This window comes from Ovis aries, chromosome 16, assembly GCF_016772045.2.
Source record: "Ovis aries strain OAR_USU_Benz2616 breed Rambouillet chromosome 16, ARS-UI_Ramb_v3.0, whole genome shotgun sequence".
Lineage (NCBI taxonomy): Eukaryota > Metazoa > Chordata > Mammalia > Artiodactyla > Bovidae > Ovis > Ovis aries.
This window is the reverse complement of record NC_056069.1, coordinates 37,033,497-37,055,930: the sequence shown is the minus strand read 5'-3', so window position 1 is coordinate 37,055,930 and position 22,434 is coordinate 37,033,497. Positions and strand designations below refer to the sequence as shown.

General features: G+C 38.1%; 1 protein-coding gene across 2 annotated transcripts in view; it reads left to right on the top strand.

Moving 5' to 3' along the window:
- The window catches only part of WDR70 (WD repeat domain 70), a 275,928-nt gene that overhangs the window by 74,182 nt on the left and 179,312 nt on the right, over window positions 1-22,434 (top strand). For both annotated transcript variants that reach the window (XM_004017038.5, XM_027980102.3), the window contains 2 exons: window positions 4,126-4,279; window positions 21,187-21,263. In XM_004017038.5, the coding sequence (XP_004017087.1) occupies window positions 4,126-4,279; window positions 21,187-21,263 (231 nt within the window). The remainder of the gene's footprint in view (window positions 1-4,125; window positions 4,280-21,186; window positions 21,264-22,434) is intronic.

Genomic DNA, 22,434 nt, shown 5'->3' with positions numbered 1-22,434 from the left:
AATTAAAATGTAGTTGATTTATAATATTAGTTTCAGTTTTATTAGATAGTAATTCAATATTTTTATAGATTATATACCATTTAAAGTTATTATAAAGTATTGGTGCTCTTCCCTGTGCTGTGCAATATATATATAGTACATATATCTTCACATCTTATTTATTTTATAGACAGTAGTTTGTATCTCTTTATCCTCTGTCCCTGTCTTGCCTGTCTCCTCATCCCTCTTCCCACTGGTAGCCATGAGTTTGTTCTTTATATCTCTTAGTCTGTTGCGTTATATTTATTTGTTTTATTTTTAGATTCCAATACAATTGATAACATATAGTATTTGTCTTTCTCTGTCTGACTTATTTCAGTAAGCATAGTACCCTCTTGGTCTCTTCATGTTGTTGCAAATGGCAAAATTTTATTCTTTTTTTATGGTTGTTATGTGTGAGTGTGTGTGTGTGTTGAGTGTGTGTGTGTGTGTATACGCCAGAATTCCTTGAGAATTCTTTCTGCTAGGTTTCCCTGATGGCTCAGTAGTAGAGAATCCACCTGCCAATGCAGAAGATGCAGGTTCTATCCCTGGGTTGGAAAAATCCCCAGGAGAAGGAAATGGCAACCCTCTCCAGTATTCTTATCTGGGAAATTCCATGGACAGGGGAACCTGGCGGGCTATAGTCCATGGGGTCACAAAAGACCTCATGGTTTATGTTGAGTCCATGGGGTCACATAACTTAGCAACTAAATAACAAGAAATATAAAAATTTACCTTGTCATTTAATTTATTAATAATAGTTATTTAAAATTCTATGGCTTGGCTTAGAAGTTCAGTATCTGGTTCTCCCAATTTCTGTGAACCTAAATAATAATTTCTTTCCTTTCATTAACCTCTAGCTGAAATTTAGCACTTCCTTTAATTGTGAAAGCAGACAACAAAGTCACAGGTACACCTGAAGATTTCAGATATTTTCGTAACATGTTGCCATTGTTACAGATGCTTCCTTGGTTGCTCAGATGGTAAAGAATCTGCCTGCAGTGCGGGAGACTCAGTTTCGATCCTTGGGTGGGAAAGATCCCCCGGAGAAGGGAACAGCTACCCACTCCAGTATCCTTGCCTAGAGATTTCCATGGATAGAGGCTGTAGTCCATAGGGTTGCAAAGAGTTGGACATGACTGAGCAACTAACATTTCACTTTCACTTTCATGCTCATCACTGCTTCGAAATTACAGTAGCTATTAGACCTGCCTCTAGGCATAGTTACTTGATACATTAGTCTAGAAGCTCACATATTATGTCACAAATTTGAAAAAAAAATTTTATAGTTAGTTCTTTAAAAATGATTTCCATGGTGTGTGTGGTGTATTTTTTTTTAATGTGTTTAAAAAACATGCTAAGAAGGGGCCCATAGACCTCAGACTATGAAATGGTCCAGGCACAAAAAAGTGGTTCTGTACAGTGTAGGTAGATTGTGTCATTTCTCACCTCAAAATGCTCTGCTGGATTTCCTCTCATTTCTTCCAAAGAGAGTGAAACCAAGGTCCTTTTGGTGGCTTACATGGCTCTCTGCACCAGCCTACTTGCTGCCTTCTGACTTTTGGTTCCTTTTGCTCTCTTTGTTACAGCCACATTGGGAATATACCAAATATTCTTTTGCTGCAGATCCTTTCTAGTAATTTCCAGATAATATCAATGTAACTTACTCTCTCAGTTATCTGATAGACACTTCAGTCATTTACTTCCTGACCACTTAATTTAAAACATTTATTCTTGCCCCCTTGATACCTACTCTGCCTTCCCCTCTGTTTTTCCCAGTACACTTACTGTCATTTTTCATATTTTACATGTCAGTTAGCCTAGTATTGATTTTGGGCGGGGGCTTACCATAGTCCTCTATTAGCGGGTTGGCCCTTCAGCAGTAGTTAGGTTAACCTTGAGAGCTGTTGTCCTTCCTGTGTGTGACTTTCATCCCTTCTACCACCACCACCAGTTCATTTATGAGCCTACTGCATTAAGAGTAGAGTGGATGATGACAAAAGCCAGCTAATGTCAACTGAACTGGCCAACTCACTTTATCTGCATGGTGGTTCATTGCCTCTTTTAAGTTTGATGCTTTCTGGGATTAACATGTGATACAAAGAGCTTCATTTTTGATTTCTACTTTTGTTTGTCTGTCTACATGGATCATCCCCGTATCTTCTTTCCTCAGTCTCCTGATCTTTTGTACTCTCATCTCCTGGAGAGCATGTCTAACCAATGTAGTTGATACATTTTGCTCACCCAATACAGTTAACATGCTATCATGGAGATCTGGGACCAGCGTGAATTCCTTTGTATTGTCCAGGTCATCCAGGTCCCTTGGGACTGTATTAAGACAGAGGACTAGAAAATTAACATAGCTCTGGTTTAAGCATGTAAATGTATGCTGCTGTTGATTTACATGTGAATGTCCAGTGATTTTGGTCTTCCTTCCTAATAGAGGTAGAAACACCTGCTTTGTGGGATCAGTGACTGCCCAGCACTTACCTGAGAGAGCAATAACCCTGTCTTTATATGCTGCCAGATGGGCCCTCCAGCTTCCTCACTATAGTCTTTAATTGGTGATGACCATCCTCAGCCTTTCATTTACTTTTTTCATTGTATTTACTGCCCCTAGTAATAGCTACCTAGTTCCATAGTCCTTTCAATTACTTCTTTTCCTGTGCTCTCAAATGCCTGAAATATTGCACCAGCCAGTGCCTTCCGTCTCACCAACAGTTTTAGCAATGCAGTTGCACTGCTGCAGCCCATCAGGGACTAGGTCCCACCAGAGAAGGGGGCCTCATTGCTAACCAGTCCATGATCAACGTCACTCTAAAATCTTATTTTGGGATAGCTCCATAGGTCTACTTTTGATATCAACCCTCTCTGGTTTGATTCTCCCAAGACATATTTTGAAGCTTCAGGATTTGCATGTAGGAGATTTGTTGAGGAGTGCTTCTGGAATCAGCCCCTATGAGAGAAGCTGTGAGGAAAACAGCATTAGGAAGATGGAGGAACTGAATTGCCAGGTGGTTGCAACTCAGCAACCTCAACTGATTTCCACAGGGAGATCTGAAGCTGGAATAACCCTTCTGAGGTATTCCCAGTTGAATCAGAGGGCTGGGCCATTTTACTGTACATTGACCAGTCCTTAAATGTGGGCTGCTTTGGGATAGTAACATAACCTTGAATGAGGGAGTTCTCTGCAACTCAGAAAAATTCCTGAGACTTCAGCTGTAAGTCACCAGCAGGCCAAATCCTGGAAGCTGGGGAATGAGTACTTCAGTCCTGAAAGGATTGATGCGGGTGGTCACCACAGCATCCACTATAGCCACAGTGGCAGGATCACTTTCAGTGGGGTGGTGAGGGTGAAAAGGATACTCTGTGTGTATGTGTATGCTCAGTTGTGTCCGACTCTCAGTGACTCATGGACTGTAGCCTGCCAGACTCCTCTGGCCTTGGAATTTTCTAGGCAAGAATACTGGAGTGGGTTACCATTCCCTTCTCCAGGGGATCTTCCCGACCCAGGGGTTGAACTCACATGTCTTGTGTCTCCTGGATTGGCAGGCCAGATTCTTTATCACTAGTGCCACCTGGGTGCTAGAGAAATAAGGGAGGAGATGAAAACTTGTTTAGACAGCTTAGCTGAGAAGGGGAGGAGAGAGAGGTTAGTCATAGGTTCCCGAGGAGACTGGAAGGGGTGGGATCCAGAATATAGGTAGATATGCCTTGGGCAGGAAATAGGTTCATTTTCATCATTGTAATCAAAGAGAAGAGTTCAGAAGCAGATACATTTATAACAGTAATGAGAGCACACTGAGGCAGTCTTTATATGTTTCTTCTGGGACAAATCAGGAAGAATCAAGAACTAGAGAGGGGGAGTTATTTGGGTTGAAGATTTAAAGTGAGTAGAGAAGTTTTTAATGGATTGCTGTGGAGAGTGGGAGGAGAGCTTAATAGGATAGCCACTGGTGTTGAGGGCCCTTTTGAGGTTGATGCTCCTGATTTTATAAATTATCAACTTGTATAGTTGAATGACTTTTTTTTTCTGACAGTGCTTAATGGACTGAAAGTATAAACATATTCTATGTCTTAACAGAATTTTTTTTTTTTACTTAGCCATCAGATCAAGTCATTACAGTACAGTAACACGGGAGACATGATACTTGTCGTATCTGGAAGCTCTCAGGCCAAAGTGATTGACAGAGATGGTTTTGAAGTAATGGAATGTATAAAAGGAGACCAGTATATTGTGGATATGGCCAATACCAAGGTAAGTATGACCGAGAATATTTTAGTGAATTTAATTAATTCCACGCACATTTATTCACAGCTTATTGTTGCTGCCATAATTTCTGCTATAAATTAATGCAGTGTATTTCAAACTCCCCTCTGCTGAAGTCTACTGAAATACCTCTCAGTCCTACTGAGGGCTGCAGTCTCATGCCTCTCCTTTTGTTTATTGGCTGTTCATTGAGTGTCCAGTGTGTGTTAGATGGTTCAAACAGCATTCAGGTAAAACTTAAACATAGTGCTATATGCAATTGTATTGAAATCGTGGCTTGAATAGTGTTTTTTTTCCCTTCATGTATTCCACTAGAGTTTCTCTCCCCTCATCTTAAAATCACCTCTCTAAAGATTCTACCAAAGATGTTTTTTTTAGAGTGATGATGATAAGGAAATAAAGCAGACAGTGCTCCAGATCAGCCTCTCTGCCTTATACTCAAATCGTTCTGTTTTTATCTGTTTGATTTGAAGCTTTTTGGGAATCCCAAACTTTATTTAAACAATGAGTTTGTAGAAATGAAAGCTTTAAAAACTCTTATTTAACTTATTCTTTTTTAGTTTATGGCTACCACAGACAATTTTTCTTTAAAAATGTAAGGAAAAGATATATTTTTTTTGCTAGTTTCTAAGCTCTTACCAATGATTTCAGCTGTTCAGGGCTTCTTACATTATAAAAACTAAGACTTTGTGGATTTAGGTTTTAGCCAAGAAAATTTCGAGAAGAAAGGGATCTGGTGGTTCTGTATCTGGCTATTTCTGCAGTTTCAGTTTCATACACACGCATGCACATGCACGTGGGCTTATTTTGTGGCTCAGTGGGAAAGAATCCCCCTGCAGCTCAGGAGTCGCAGGAGACACAGATTCAATCCCTAGATTGGGAAGATCCTCTGGAGAAGGACATGGAAACCCCACTCTAGTATTTTTGCATGGAATATCCCAGGGACAGAGGAGCCTGGCGGGCTACAGTCCATAGTCTCACAGAGTTGGACACGACTGAGTGACTTAGCACGCAGGCACACATATAGGTGGCTCAGTGGTAAAGAATCTGCTTGCAAAGCAAGAAATGTGGGTTCGACTCCTGGGTCAAGAAGATCCCCTGAAGAAGGAAATGGCAACCAAGTCCAGTATTCCTGCCTAAAAAATCCCATGGACTGAAACCTTGTGAGCTATGTACAGTCCATGGGGTCAAAAGGGTCAGGCATGACTTAATGACTGAACATATATATATATATATATGTGTATATATATATATATAGTACATATAGTAAGATTATTGGGAAAGTAGAGTGAAGGTGGATAAATCTATGTAGATATATAGGAAATTAAAATATTAAGTTAATTACCAATATGTGAAAAACAACTGTATATTATAACTTAGTACTGTAACTCTCCCAACCTTGTCTAATGTTATCTCTATTTTGATTTCAAAATCATGGTAAATACTTACTCTCTCCATTTCTCAGAAGCAAATATAATTGACTATTTATTTAGGAAATACTATTTTTAGCTTAATTGCACTCCTTGACTTGAGTGATGGGTTTTAGAAATGCAAGTAATATTATTTGAAGGAAGCAGATTTCATGGGACACTTTTTCTTAACTTTTAAAACTTTTTTCTGATTTGAAGAGTAATTAATAACTTGTGGCTTTACTGGAAAGTTCAACCAATAGAGCATAAAGAGAAACTATTAAATATATCTGATCTGTTATGATAAAATATTATGTACTTCAAATATAAACAGGCCTTTCTAATTATGTTATTAAATTGTTATATTGTTAGATTTTTATCTCTTTATATCTTTATGTGAATGTATGTATTTTTTGGGGGGTATGCTTCTAGTGGTGTGTGTGTGTGTGTGTGTATATATATATATATATTTCTGTTACATACTGCATTACAGGGAGAGTATTTATATTTATACTTTAAAAAACTAGTTTATTGAGTTTTCAACAGTAATTTTTATTGACTGTTACAAATTTGAAAAGGAAAAATTACTCATAATTCTACAACCCAAATATAATTGCAATTAAGATTTCAATTTTTGTATACCTTTTTTCCTTTATGCATCTGAAAAACATTTTTTTCTGATCACACGAGAACCTTTGCATAAGGTATTGTTTGGAGCTAGTCGAGCGGAATGCGAGGCCTCAGAGTGGGAGTGAGGGGCAGGGGGCCTCCTTCAGCCAGAGAGATTCCAGTTTTGTCTGTTTTCTATATTGAAGCTCTTTATAAGATATTCTTTGAAAATCAGGTTCTGCTGTTTCTTTAAAATATGAAGATCACTGATCTCAAGTTCATGGGATTTATTGCTTGTATTATCTGAGAAAATGGGACATTACTTCTTCAGGTTCAAATCACTAGGAAGGTAGGACAAGGATAAACAAGAATCGACCCTTAAACCATTCAAAAGCATACTTTAAAAACTGTAGTTATATTGTCATCTAAAACTCATTTCTTCTAAACCAGAATTTTAGTATATTACTTCCAGTCAGAGAGTGTTTTTCTTTTCTTTTTTTTTTTTTGCCCCCCCCACAGCATGTGGGATATTACTTCTCAGACCAGGGATTGAACCCAGGGCTCTGCAGAGGAAGTGCAGAGTCTTAACCACTGGACCACCAGGGAAGTCCCAGAGAATGTTTTTCTCTATTTTTTCAACTCGTAGACCCATACTTTACCTTCAGCCATTTAAAATGGTTCTGTGCCATTTATTTCATAATTGCTTGGCTAAAGTGGGAGAGGACAGGCTCAGGGGACCCTATAACACTTGGACATTTTAGTGGACCATTTCTCTATGATTGTACTTTAATTACGGAGATTAGAAATTTTATAAGGAATTTTGGGAAAAAGGTACTTTCAAATGCTTTATTTATGTTTGAATAGTACATGTAGTTATTCTGATATAAAACCTCTCCAAAAAATTGCCCTTATTATTTGGAAATGAAATATTTTAGTCATGTCTTTTTAATGGTAAATATTGTTTCTTAGGAGTAAAATATTATAAACTGTGAATTTTAGGTATATTTTTATTTCCTCAAGCAGTTGTAACTGGTAGTTATAACTGCAAATATAACTCTAAAAAATGAATTCATTTAAAAAACATTTGTGTTTCTTTCCAAATTCTGAATATTTCCAGAGCTTTTTCTTTAATAGAAACTCCATTACACTGGTTTCTATCCTTTTGACATATCCCCATCATTTCGGGGGTACTTTCTTACATTCTGGCACAACAAAATGTTCCTGGCTCACCTTGTACTATTCTGTTCTGATTTTTCTAGCATTCCATGGCTCTCTTGAACTGAAAATTCTATTTACAAACCAAGATCTAGGGCACTACTTATGTTCATTGTTGCTGAGGTGTTAATCTTCTAGACTGTTTCAGAAGACAGAGTTGGGGCTGGAGGGATAAACCAACCAACCAAAAAATAAGCAAAATATATAAAAAAATCATGAGTTCACTGTGAGATGTCCAATTTGAATCCAGCTTCCTAGCCTTTCCTCATTCAGTATTTGTATTTCATTTCTCCAGTGAAAAATTTGTCCTCTAGCTTCACCAGTGTATTTACTCGTTTGTTCAAGGTCCATATAGTCAAAGCTATAGTTTTTCCTGTAGTCATGTACAGATGTGAGAGTTAGACCATAATGAAGGCTGAGTGCTGAAGAATTAATGCTTTAGAATTGTGGTGCTGGGAAAGACTTTTGAGAGTCCCTTGGACAACAAGGAGGTCAAATCAGTCAGTCCTAAAGGAAATCAACTGTGAATAGTCACTGGAAGGACTGATGCTGAAGCTGAAGCTCTGATACTTTGGCCACCGTATGTGAAGAGCTGACTCATTAGAAAAGACCCTGATGCTGGGAAAGATTGAGGGCAGGAGGAGGAGGAGGCGACAGAGGATGAGATGGTTGGATGGCATCATCAACACAGTGGACATGAGTTTGAGTAAACTCTGGAGCAGGGACGGGGAAGGACAGGGAAGCCTGGTGTGCTGCTAATCCATGGGATCTCAAAGAGTTGGACATGACTTAGCTACTGAACAACACCTCCTATAGTACATAGAAAGTAATTTCAAAATTGCTGCATAATAGTCCCTGTAGGGAGAATTCTAATGTGGCACCCAAGATTCCCTGTCCCTCTCCTTGAGTGTGGATGTGACCCATGAGTATAATGAGATCCTTCTGCAATTAGATTATATTGTCTTCACAGTTAACTTTAAGAAAGAAAGATTATCCTCAGTGGATCCTGCTTAGTCAGATGAGCTCTTAAAAGGGATTGATCTCTTCCTGGCAAAAAAGATTTTAAAATTTGAGGGATTTGACTCGAGAGGGATTCTCTTTTCCAGCTTTGAATATGCAAGCAGAACCTGAATGATGAAGTTGGATAGATAGCTATAGCCAAGGAGAACTCCAACCAAAATGTTGAAAGTACTGCCTGGTTTTTTCTTGCTACTTATAGTAAAAGATGAGAACAAAAGGTAAATTGAGAAAAGGCTTGTTAAACAGAAATGAGTACTAGATGATTTAGTTAATTTTGAGCCTATCGATATGGCAAAGAACGTTAAAGTCAAGAAATTGCTTCTGAAAGTGTAACACAGACAAAAAGCCCAGGGTGTGCTATATAACCTTTTGCTAAAACTTCAGAAAGATCAAAAGGTCAGAATATTCAGTTACACTAAAGGCTCCTTCAAGAAATGAAGCATGTGCCTTACAGATTTTAGTTTTACAATCAAACCAGTTGACTTCTAGGAAGCTTAAGGATTGTATTTCTTAGCTATTTCAGCAAGAGATATATATCAAGAAGGGATTTTCCCCCCCTATTGTGTTTAAAAAATTTTTTTTATTGGAGTAGAGTTGATTTACAGTGTTCTGTCTGTTTCAGGTATACAGCAAAGTGAATCAGTTATACATATACATGTATCTAACTCTTTTTTAGTTTGTTTCCCCATATAAGCCATTATAGAGTATTGAGCGGAGTTCCTTGTGCTGTATAGTAGGTCCTTATTCGTTAATCTCTTTTATATATAGTAGGGTGTATATGTCAAGAAGGGACTGTTTTGCAAAGGTTTTGGGGAGTGGCTTTGTCTAATTCAGGTTCAAGAAGAGAAGTTTCACATTTGTTGGCTTTGAAGGTGAAGGAGTCCATGTAGCAAGGAAGGCACACAGCTTCTAGATGCTGTGAGCAGCTCCCAGCTGACAGAGGCAATGAAATAGGCATCTTAGTCCTGCGACCACAGGAAGTTGGGTTCTGCCAGCAGCCTGAGTGAGCTTGGAAATGAACGCTTCCCTTGAGCCTCCACAAAGGAATGTAGCCCTCCGAACATCCTGATTTCAGTCTCTGAGACCCCGAGCAGAAAATTCAACCTTCTCGATTGTGACTGGCCTTCTAACCTCCCAAACTGTTAATTAATAAACTAAGAGTTGTTTTAAGTTGAGTCGATCAAAGAAGAATGAGTCTATCTCTTTGGTACCTTCAAATGTATTTAAAAATTGCTCAGTAGTTAGAAAGATTTGAATTTCAGAGTCCTTGATTCATAGAAGGGAATGACTAAGAGTGTGATGGATTACACAGGGTTCGGCAGACTGCAGTCCATGGTCCAAATCCAGCCTGCACTGTTTTTATAAATAAAAATTTTACTGGAACACAGCCATGCCTGTTCATTTATTGTTGTTTGTGATTGCTTTTGTGCTTACGGTGGTAGAGTTTGAGTAGTTCCCTCAAAGACCATGTGACCCAGAAAGCCTAAAATAGTTACTATCTAGTTTGTCCTAAAGGATTTCAGTCCTGAATATTCATTGAAAAGACTGATGTTGAAGGTGAAGCTCCAATACTTCGGCCACCTGATGCGAAGAGCCTACTCATTAGAAAAGACCCTGATGCTGGGAAAGATTGAAGGCAGGAGGAAAAGGGGATGACAGAGGATGGGATGGTTGGATGTCATCACCAATTCAATGAACATGAGTTTGAGCAAGCTCTGGGAGAAGGTGAAGGACAGGGAAGGCTGGCGTGTTGCAGGCCATGGGGTTGCAAAGAGTTGGATACGACTGAGTGACTGAAAAATAAGTCCATTAGAGAAGAAGGTTGCCAACTCCCAAAATTAGGCTATGAACATTTTCTCCAGCAAAATATACTGACACAAAATTTTGCTGACAATTTTAGGAAGTTTGAAGATTCCTGAAGCCATGAATGGACTCCAGTTAAGAAGAACTTTTGGATTAAAGCTGATAGTACATTCCTTGAGGCATTTCCTCTCTTCATAGGAGTTGCCTCTGCTAGTTAACTCACTATGCCAAAAACATGGGTACTTTCATTTTATGGATCACAGAGCCTCACCTCATTCAGTGGCTGCAAATGGCACTATGGTGGGGCAGCTGTCACAGCTTTTGTCATGAGGTTGCCACAGGGGTATAGACTAATAACTGTAGATCAGCACACCTCTGTGCACGTGAGTGCATGAGTGCATGTGAATTAGATGAAACTTGGACTTCAAGGAGATCCAACCAGTCCATTCTGAAGGAGATCAGCCCTGGGATTTCTTTGGAAGGAATGATGCTAAAGCTGAAGCTCCAGTACTTTGGCCACCTCATGTGAAGAGTTGACTCATTGGAAAAGACTCTGATGCTGGGAGGGATTGGTGGCAGGAGGAGAAGGGAACGACAGAGGATGAGATGGCTGAATGGCATCACTGACTCGATGGGCGTGAGTCTGAGTGAACTCCGGGAGTTGGTAATGGACAGGGAGGCCTGGTGTGCTGCGATTCATGGGGTCGCAAAGAGTCAGACACGACTGAGCGACTGAACTGAACTGAACTGAACTGAATAGTGGTCATGGCTTGGTAACGTCCTCTCTGTATGCATCGAGCAGATTATGAGAAATAAATAGATGCTTCATTCTTTCTACTAGGCTCTTTCCAGACTGTTAAATAAAGGAAGGAAATTTCCCCCCCTAGGATTGCCTATGTTTAGATAAAGGAGAAAGAGAGAAAACCTAGTTTATTTGATGAAAAAGTGTTTTAGTCACTGACTGTTCTTTAATAGATGTCACTTAAAATTTTTTTCCACTAATGTGAGCCATGATCCTGAATCTGTTTAGATTCATTTAAGAATCCTCAGTTGAACTTTATTTTCTATTATGACTAATTTTGGTCACTGTTTTAACACAAGGGTACCTAACATTCCCATTGCCTTTGTCATACTCTTGTCTTTACAAACAAGAAACACCATTCATAGTCTTTTAGTATTTCTTCAGTTTAACTTACTATTTGTGTTCATATTCTGTGTACTTAACAACTAAGGTGATCGTGTTTTATGTTAATGTCCTCTGTAGTAGGGATCATCTTCTTTTGGTCCTGTTAGAAATATACTTTTTATTTCTAGATGCTATTTCAACTCTAATCAATAAATATCAGTAAAAGACCTCTCTTCTGCAACCTGCCTTCAAGACCTGCATAGGCTGGGTTTCTGTTAGGACAAAGCATAGAAAGTGAGATTCCAAACGGGAAGAGATATAGATAGATAGATAGATAGCTGATTGGCATTGATGTATGGCAGAGAACACCACAGCATTCTAAAGCAATTATCCTCCAATTTAAAAAAAAAGCCACCCCCCAAAAGCTATACTGCAAAAAAAGAAAACTGGACTGAGTTATGCCCATTGTGCTGAGAAGCAGTGACTCCTGAGTCTGGGAGTAGAAGATGGTAAACTAAGAACTGACTGGAAGGTAAGCCCGCTACACATTAGATTAAGGGACCAGGAAGAGATGTCAGTGGAAGTGGAGCTGAGTTAAGCTGAGAGGGAGAATAAAAGTGTGAAGTAGTGTGCAAGATTGAGGAAGCCAAGGCAGTTTAGGATCGCAGTCCCTGAACACAGGGCATGTCTCATGGATATTGAGGTGTACCTTTTGTTGCAAATGATGAGCTGTTTTCTGGGGCCAGAGGTAGACGTTTAATGAAGTGAAACTAGATCAGATACTTATTTACTGCTTGGCACTAGAAGTTCTTTTTTTTTTCCTTAAACAAGCCAAGACAGACAAATTTCTGTTTTGGAAAGAGATGAATAGGATCTCTGACAATTCTACAGATTTTAATCTATTATCCAGGCAGTTTAATTACTATCTTTTAGTACCTTAGGTGCACAGGGTCAGATGGTAAAGAATCCACCTGCAATGTGGGAGACCTGGGTTCGACCGCTGGGTTGGGAAGATCCTCTGGAGAAGGGAATGCCAATGTACTCCAGTATTCTTGCTTGAAGAATTCCATGGACAGGGAGCCTAGCAAGCTACAGTCCATGGGTTCGCAGAGTTGGACAGAACTGAGCGACTAACACACACTTCAACACTAACTCACTTATCTGTTCACGCCACCCCACCATCATGTGATTCATAACTGGTGATCAGTTTTCAATTCTCCTAACACTGTAACTCTCAGCAGTGTCTGACACAGTTGATTATTCTCTCCTTCTTGAAATGTTTTCTTTACTTCTTTCCCTCTCACTGAACATCTGTCCCATTGACAAAACGTGTTTTGCCAACAAAGCTTTATGAATAAAGCTGCTACTAACATTAACATGTAATTAATTTTGAAAAATGGAAAACTGTGAGTCTTCCAACTTTGTTCTTTCTTTTCATGATTATCCTTGAGTTAAAATTTCTTGAAATAATAAACCGATAAGAATTAAAATAAGAATAAAATAATAGTAAAAATATTCTTGAAATAATAAGATAATTCTTGAAATTTTTTATTCTTTTTAAAAGTTTCCAAATGAATTATATGACCAATTTTTCACTTTGTGGTAGCATTTTATTAAAAAAAAAATTAAAACAGTTTGGCCATGCTGTGAGGCTTGTGGGATCTCGTTTCCCTGACTAGGGATCATACCTGGCCTCTGGCAGTGAAAGTGCCAAGTCTAACTGCTGGGCTGCCAGGAAATTCCCTCTGTAGCATTTGTTTTTAAGCAGGTCTACTGGTGACAAGTTCTCTTAATTTTCTTTCATCTTAGGATGTCTCTATTTCACCTTTGCTTCTAAAGTACATTTTCTGTACATTTAACTAGGCAATAACCCCAGATATGCAGATGACACCACCCTTATGGCAGAAAGTGAAGAACTAAAGAGCCTCTTAATGAAAGTGAAAGAGGAGGATGAAAAAGTTGGCTTAAAGCTCAACATTCAGAAAACTAAGATCATGGCATCCAGTCCCATCACTTCATGGCAAATAGATGGGGAAACAGTGGAAACAGTGGCTGACTTAATTTTTTGGGCTCCAAAATCACTGCAGATGGTGATTGCAGCCATGAAATTTAAAGATACTTACTCCTTGGAAGGCAAGTTATAACCAACCTAGATAGCATATTCAAAAGCAGAGACATTACTTTGTCAACAAAGGTCCGTCTAGTCAAGGCTATGGTTTTTCCAGTAGTCATGTATGGACGTAAGAGTTGGACTATGAAGAAAGCTGAGTGCTGAAGAATTGATGCTTTTGAACTGTGGTGTTGGAGAAGACTCTTGAGAGTCCCTTGGACTGCAAGGAGATCCAACCAGTCCATCCTAAAGGAGATCAGCCCTGGGTGTTCATTGGAAGGACTGATGTTGAAGCTGAAACTCCAATACTTTGGCCACCTAATGTGAAGAGCTGACTCATTAGAAAAGACCCTGATGCTGGGAAAGATTGAAGGCAGGAGGAGAAAGGGACGACAGAAAGGTGTTTGGGTGGCATCACCAACTCGATGAACTTAGTTGAGCAAGCTCTGGGAGATGGTGAACGACAGGGAAGCCTTGCGTGCTTCAGTCCACGGGGTTGTGAAGAGTCAGACATGGTTGGGCAACTGAACAGTAACAACAGTTTTTCTCTTAGTACTTAAAAAATGTCTTTCATTAAAAATTTTTGTTGTTAGCTCCTTTTGTTTGGCTTTCACCTTGATTCTTAAATCTGTATGTTTACCTTTTTCACCACACTTTGGAAATTTTTAGCCATTATTTCTTCAAATATCTTTCTGCATCTATGAGTCTTACATAACAGGAATACTAAATCTTTTGATATAGTCTGAAATATCTTTATGATTCTGCTCATTTTCTCCCTGTTTTTTTTTTTTTTCCTTCTGTTGTTTGGATTGAATTATCTGTCTTCAAGTTCACTGACTCTATCCTCTGATGTATCCATTCTACTGTTTAGCCCCTCTAGTGAATTTTAACTTCCATGTTTTTCGGTATAAATTTCCATTCTTAAAAAGTAGTTAGTTTTTCTTTGCTGAGCATGTCTGTCTTTGCCTTTTGTTCAAAACTGTCTGCTTTCCCTTTTTGTATCATGATTTAAAGTATTTTTCTGAGAATTCCAACTTTTGGGTCATCTCGTGGTTTGCACATTTCATCTTATTTCCTGGGATTTCCCAGGTGACACTAGTGGTAAAGAACTTGCCTGCCAATTCAGGAGACATAAGTAACATGGGTTTGATCCTTGGGTCGGGAAAATACCCTGGACGGGGCGTGGCAGCCCAGGCCAGTGTTCTTGCCTAGAGAATCCCCAGGGACAGAAGAGCCTGGAGGGGTACAGTCCAAAGGGTCTCAAAGAGTCAGACACGACTGAAGTGACTTAGCTTGTCTTACTCCTTGAGGGCTTGTTAGGTTTTCTTGATTATTTGTATGTTAATTTTGGATTGTATTCTTGACACTTTGAATATTGTGTTATGAGATGCAGGTTCCTGTCTAAAACTTCTGGAGAATGCTAGAAGTTTTTTTTTTTTTTTTTTTTGCTTATGTGAACATGTGATTTCTTTTTAGCTGACAGTCAACCTGATTAGTTTCAGACTGTATGTCCTGACCTGCCTTATGTTAGCTGTTTTTACTCCAATAAAGGTTTAATTTCCAAAGTCTTTATGACTTTGTATGCTGTTCTGGTTTGTCTCGTGTGCATGTTACCCAGGAGATGATGTGGAACCTTGGTGGTAGTCTGCGGTGTTTTGAGATCTCAGTGCTTTTCTTAAGTTGCTTCTGACAGGTTTCACATATTATACATATGAGCTCACCTCAGCAGTGAGCTCAGTACTGTTTATACAGATTTAAATGATATTTTTGTCCTAGCTTTCTTACTTCTTAAGCCCTTAATTTCCCGTTTGCCCTCTGTTGTCAGAGATTTATTGTTCTGATGTTCTTGCTGGGAAACCAGAAGCTTACTCTTTTTATGCTGTGTAGTAATTCCTATCACTGGGTATGCCTCTGGGCAAAGCTGGAGTGGGAAGGGGACATCATATTTTCCCCACCCCTCAGCAGCTACGTCTGTGAGTTGGTGAGAACGGGAGTACTGCTACTCAGTGCTGGCATTAATCCCTGTGTAAAGCACAGACTATCAGAAAGGTTCTGTCCTACAAATGCTGCTGTGTGGTGAGAAGCGTTAGGTGATGGATCAACTCAGTCGCTAATGTTATCCTGGTAGAGGCATGGAACACCAAGTGTCCCAGCTCACTGGGGCTGCTGTCTGCTGCTTTGGGGTCCAGGGAGGAGGCACAGTTCCTCTTTGTTACTGGCCTTTCCCTGGTGTAGGGCCAGGGAAGCCAATATTCCTCTTTTGTTTTTGCAACAGACTTTTCAGAGAGCAGCCAGAAAATATATATATTTTCAAGTATTTATTTTGGTGTCATTTCAAATTTACAGAAAAGTTGTAAAATATAGTACACAGAGCTTCTTTCTACTCTTTTTTTCAGAATCACCAATTGCTGACATTTTGTCCCACTGCTTTTTCCCCTCATCTCTTCCTCCCTTTCTCCCGTAACTAACACAAACACTTTCCCTCCCTTCTTCCCCCCTACTTATACATCCCCCGGCACTCTGGCATATATGCATATGTAAATACATAGAAATTATGTATGTGTGTTTAATTTCACCCAACTTTTGAAAATAAGTTGCAAACATCATGCTCTTTTGTTCTTAAATTCTTTAGTTTGGTTTTCCTAATAATGGTTCATCTTCTTATATAACCATGATTTTTTTTTGAACTTTTTATTTTTATTTTATTTTACTTTATAATACTGTATTGGTTACTGTTATTTAATCCATAATCAGTAGTTTCATCAGTTAGCTCCATGATCTCCTTCATAATTATTTTCTCACCAGCTTGATCATCATACCTTTTGTCTCCTTTAATTGGGAGTAGTTCCTATACCTCCCCACCCCCCCAACTTCATTTTGATTTTTTCTTGAAGACTGTAACCCACATTATTTTGTAAAATGTAAAATTCAGTTTTGTCTGTTTTTCCTCATAATTAGAGTCAGGGTATGCATTTCTAGAAGGACTGACCCCAAAATAATATTTTACTCTCCTTGCTTCTTCATATCAGATAGTACCTTATACCTACCAAATTTCTTTAGTACAAGTTGCTATTACCTTTTTGTAATTGCTATGTAATTTGCAGGGAAATCTTGAGACCATGGCATTATCCTGTTCATTATCAGACTTTCCTCCATTGGTTTTAGAGTCCATTGATGGTTTTGTTTGAATCAGTTATTGAATATTACTCTGTTGATTGCAAAATTGTGCAAAAATTTTCCTGTCATTCATCTTATATTTATTAATTAGCATTCTGTAAGGAAGAACTTTCTCTTATTTATTTCTTTATTTATATGCTTTCAAGGGTTCTTATTTTAGATAGTGGTTTACAATAATTATTTTCATTATTTATTTTGATACCCTAATTGTTCCAGGTTTAACTTGTGAAAATCCCCTCCAGTTTTCATTTTATCTTTTTAGCATATCCTCATCATTTTTGCAACACTCTCTTATTTTTTTAAGATAACCAAATATTCTGTTTCCATCTTGTACTTTTTCTACCTCAGCCCCAGAAAGAATCATTTATCCGAGGAGCCCTGGTTCCTTTAGGGGAGGATGATATTTGGCAACCAGGATCTCTTCACTACGTTTGCTGAGGTGTTATTGTTTCTAGACATTTGCAGCATGTAAAGCGAGAGAATAATTTAGAAATGTACATTTACCCCTGTATTTACATCTACCTATTAAAAACCATGAGGCTCTTTAGTTCTTCACTTTCTGCCATAAGGGTGGTGTCATCTGCATATCTGAGGTTATTGATATTTCTCCCAGCAGTTCTGATTCCAGCTTGTCTTTATCCAGCCCAGCATTTTGCATGATGTACTCTGCATATAAGTTAAATAAGCAGGGTGACTTATATAGCCTTGACGTACTCCTTTCAATTTGGAACCAGTCTGTTGTTCCATGTTCAGTTCTAACTGTTGCTTCTTGACCTGCATACAGATTTCTCAGGAGGCAGGTCAGGTGGTCTGGTATTCCCATCCCTTTCAGAATTTTCCAGTTTGTTGTGATCCACACAGTCAAAGGCTTTGGTGTAGTCAGTGAAGCAGAAGTAGATGTTTTTCTGGAAGTCTCTTGCTTTTTCAGTGATCCAGTGGATGTTGGCAATTTGATCTCTGGTTCCTCTGCCTTTTCTGTATCCAGCTTGAACATCTGGAAGTTCATGGTTCACATACTGTTGAAGCCTGGCTTGAAGAATTTTGAGCATTACTTTGCTAGCGTGTGAGATGAGTGCAATTGTGTGGTAGTTTGAACATTCTTTAGCATTGCCTTTCTTTGGGATTGGAATGAAAACTGACCTTTTCCAGTCCTGTGGCCACTGCTGAGTTTTCCAAATTTGCTGGCGTATTGAGTGCAGCACTTTCACAGCATTATTTTTCAGGATTTGAAATAGCTCAACTGAAATTCCATTATCTCCACTAGCTTTGTTCTTAGTGATGCTTCCTAAGGCCCACTTGACTTCTCATTCCAGGATGTCTGGTTCTAGGTGAGTGATCACACCACTGTGATCACATCTAGTGGCTCTGTGGTAAAGAATCCACCTGCCAATGTGGGAGACCCTGGTTCCGTTCCTGGGTTTGAAAAATCACCCAGAGAAGGAAATGGCAACCCATTCTAGTATTCTTACCTGGAAAATCCCATGGATAGAGGAGCCTGGCAAGCTACAGTCTATGGGATCACAAAGAGTCAGACATGACTTAGCAACTAAAACAACAGCAGCAAGGACTACTGCAACAGATTACCACATAGTTGCTCACTTAAAACAGTAGAAATTTGTTCTTTCAAAATTTTAAAGGCCAGAAATCTGAAATCAAGGTATTGGATGGCCACATTCCCTCCAGTGGCTTTGGGAGAATTGTTTCTTGCCTTTTCTAGCCTCTGGTGACTCTAGGCATTCCTTGGCATGTGGCTGTGAAACTGCAGTCTCTGCTTCCATTTTCTCCTCTTTGTTTCTTCTCTTCTTTCTGTGTCTTATAAGGATACTTGAGGATACTTGTTACCAGATTTAGGGCTGACCCAGACAATCCAGAGATTCTTAATTATATCTGAAAATGTTGTTTTTCCAAATAAGGTCCATTCACAGGTTCCAGCTATTAGGATGTAGACATATATTTTTTGGGGGGGGGCACCATTCAACCCGCTACAGGGTTTATAGTTTCTTTGTCTTTTCAGTGTATTTGTTATTCATTTGAAATGCAGTGGTGTTCACTTGTTTCTGTTTGTTTCAGATTTCTTCTATCCTTATTTTTTTGAATATATAAAACATTAACACAGTGTCAAGAATCAAGAAGTTAATAGATATAGCATTACAAATTATGGTGAGTGTTATCAAGGAAATGGACAGGTACTCTGGTCGAGAAGAGTGGAATGAGCCATATTCACTTAGCTAGAGGGCCAGACAGTACTTACTTGTATAAGTGGCATGTAAACTGAGATTGAAAGAGTGAGAAGCCAGTCATGTAGAAGCAGAAAAAGAACTTTCTAGCAGACAGAAAAGCATGTGTAAAGGTGCTGATGTGGGGAAAGAGCTTCTTGTATTCGAGGAAATGAAAGACCAGTGAGGTGTAGTGAGTTCTGGCAAGAAGGAGCACAAAGTAAGTGAAGTTGTAAAGAAAGCTGGGGTGGAAAATGTCAGTTTTTGCACACTATGTAAAGAGGTTGAAAAGCCAGTGAGGATAAAAAGCAGTGGCATTTTTAAAAACATATTTTTAAAGGACTATATTGATTGCTTTGTGGAGGACATTAGGCAAGAGTAAAAGTAGTAACAGGTCTATCATACTGCATAATAAGTGATGTAGAGATGTATTGGTTCATATAAGCGTTGTAGTAGTGGGAAAGGAAAAAAGTGGATAGATTTGAGATGTGTTTGGGGCTGAACTGACAGGACTAGCTAGTGGATTGGATCTGGGTGTATAGAGAGAGGAGGGTTTAGGGGTTATGGTTACTGGAATATTTAAGGATTACTTCCCAGTTTGTGGCTTTCCTAGTGGCTCAGATGGTAAAGAATCTGTTTGCAATGCGGGAGACCCGGGTTTGATCCCTGGATTGGGAAGATCCTCTGGAGAAGGAAGTGGCAACCCTCTCCAGTATTCTTGCCTGGGGAATTCTGTAGACAGAGGAGCCTGGTGGACTACAGTCCATGGAGTGGCAGAGTCGGGCACGACTGAGTGACTAACACTTTCTTTCCAAGTTTGTAGCTTTAGCAACTAGGAAAAAAGTTCATTGCAGATGAAGTGGGCAGTAAGAATCAAGACTCTGCTCAATGTTATGTAACAGCCTGGATGAGAGGGGATTTTAGGGGAGAATGGATATATTTATATGTATGGCTGGATCCCTTTGCTATTCAGCTGAAGCTATCACAGCATTGTTAACTAGCTCTACTCCAATATAAAAGAAAGAGTTTTTTTAAAAAAAGAATCAAAATTACTCTGTTGAACCTGTTATATTTGAAATGCCTCTTACATGGAAATGTCAAAGCTGATAGTTGACGATATATATATATATATATTCAACTCAGAAAGGGAAAGTGGAATCTCACACTTTCTATCTAGTCCCTCTAGGCACTTCTTCAGTCCTTTTTTTCCTACTGCAGGAAGAGATTCAGATCTCTGGTCGCTATTTGTACCTTGTTAACATGAGCAGAAAGTCAGGAGTTGGCCAGATACGATGGAGGCACTGCGGGCAGCTTGAACTGCAGATGATCTCCAAGCCCATGTGTGGGTACTCCAGTTCAGTTTAGTGTTTCCAGAGAGCTACAGTTATTTTCCTTCTAAGTCATTTAGATATACACATTTTACTGCTTTGAGTTTAGCTTTGTTTTGGACCCTTTCAGAATAAGAGGCCTTGCTAATATTACACTAAAAAGTATTAGGCTCTTTTCTGCCCCATTTGAACCTGAGTTATTGTATGAGACCGCTCTAACTTACTTTGCTACCTAGGAGGGAAATGTGTGAGTGCACGTATGTATGTTTTGTGTTTGAAATATATATTCTGCGATGGATTTGTAAGTATGTCAGTTTTTATACCAACATCACATTGTTTTATTTACAGTGTTTTTATATCATGCTCCATGCTTAGGAGGGCTAATCTTCCTGAATCATTTTAAAAATGCTTTTTCTTTTCTCACATACACATTTTAAAGAAGTGAGAATTTCCCACCCCTCCTTCCATCCTCTTGCTTTTGTCTTGTTTACCTGTAATACTTCCTATTCTCCTTAATCCTTTCCCACTGACTTTTTCCCAGTGTCTTTCTTGTTGTGAATTTTCTTTTTACTTTCCTAAAAAGAAGCTGTCATTTTGCCCTCTCTTTCCTTTCTTTCTAAGCATCTGTTATATATAAGCACTGTACTGATTCCTGGGCAGAAGGGGTTACATGGTGAATTAAAATTAAAATAAACAAAGTGAAATAAACAAAGCATATTATGAAATAAAACTGAAATAAAATAATACCAGTTTGTAATTAAAATAGTGTGCCTTGGAGAGGACTAAAAAGTTTTAAGCACAATATGTCAACTTTTGGTCAGTTTGTTTATTTTTACATTTTTTAAGGATTTTTTTCCTTTTTTTCTATTTTTTTTTTTTAAGGGTCACACAGCAATGCTTCATACTGGATCATGGCATCCCAAAATAAAGGGAGAATTTATGACTTGCTCAAATGATGCGTGAGTATTGTTGATGATTCATCTGATACATTTTTGTATTTCAGTATTTTCTTTAACATTTGTATTGTAGTAGTTTTGCCAGTAAAGTAAGAGATAGGATATTAAGAATCCTTATGTTTATATATTCTTGTTCTCAACTTTGCCTTGAATTCAGCTGACATACAAGGTTTGCTTAAACGAATATGAAAGCTGTAAGAATGAGAATTGGTATGAATTCCAGTAGAGTTTATTAGGGAGCACAGTGGATCAGATTGATGCTATTAAGTGGACTCAAATGACTCTAATGTTTGTTACTTTTTATGGTAAAGGCTGATTTCCATCTGAATCTAATAGCTTATATAAATTTGTTGCTTAAATGATGGTTTTTTGGTAGTAATAACTGAAAAAATTGATTAAATGGTTATTAAGATTCTTTTGAATTATATTTGTTGGCTTAGGATTCAAGAATATTACAGGGAATATTTGAACAGCTTTTTCCTATATTGTTATATTGTATGGTTCATTTTTAGTATTGAGTAATTTACAAGAATGAGTTATTTGTAATACTATAGAGAAAATTGCAGTGAAAAAATCTTTAAAATAAAAACATTTATATGGTGTTATTTAGGTGAAACACTATTATATTTTAGATAAAAAAGAATATCTTTGTTTTTAGGTTATTTTGTTTTTCATCCTTTTGTTTTCTGATATTTGTAATTTACCTCATTGCCTTTCACAACTGCTATTCATATTCTTTGATATTTTATGTTTCCTAGAATTAATCTTTAAAATAATAGACAAAAGATATAATTCATATTCATTGTGCAGTTTAGAAAATAAGTTGTTCTAAAAGGAATTAAAAATTGAGACTATACAGAATACAGCTGAAACAGGATAGTATATTTGGTTAAAATTTATGGTAAATAGAATTATGTAGTTTTTTCTTTTATCTTTGTCTTATTATCTTTCCATATACTTTAATTATGTGTGTTTATAGTCATATTCTTTACTTTAGCTTTAGGAAAACAAATTTAGCAGCTAATCTGAATTAATAGTGTTCCATGGCCCAGTAAGGTTTATCCTAGGAATCCTAGGATATTTTACAATTAGAAAATTTTACCATTAAGAAATTTTTCATGTAATTCAATATTTAAAAAAGTAAAGATGAAGAATCATATGATTTTGTTATGTA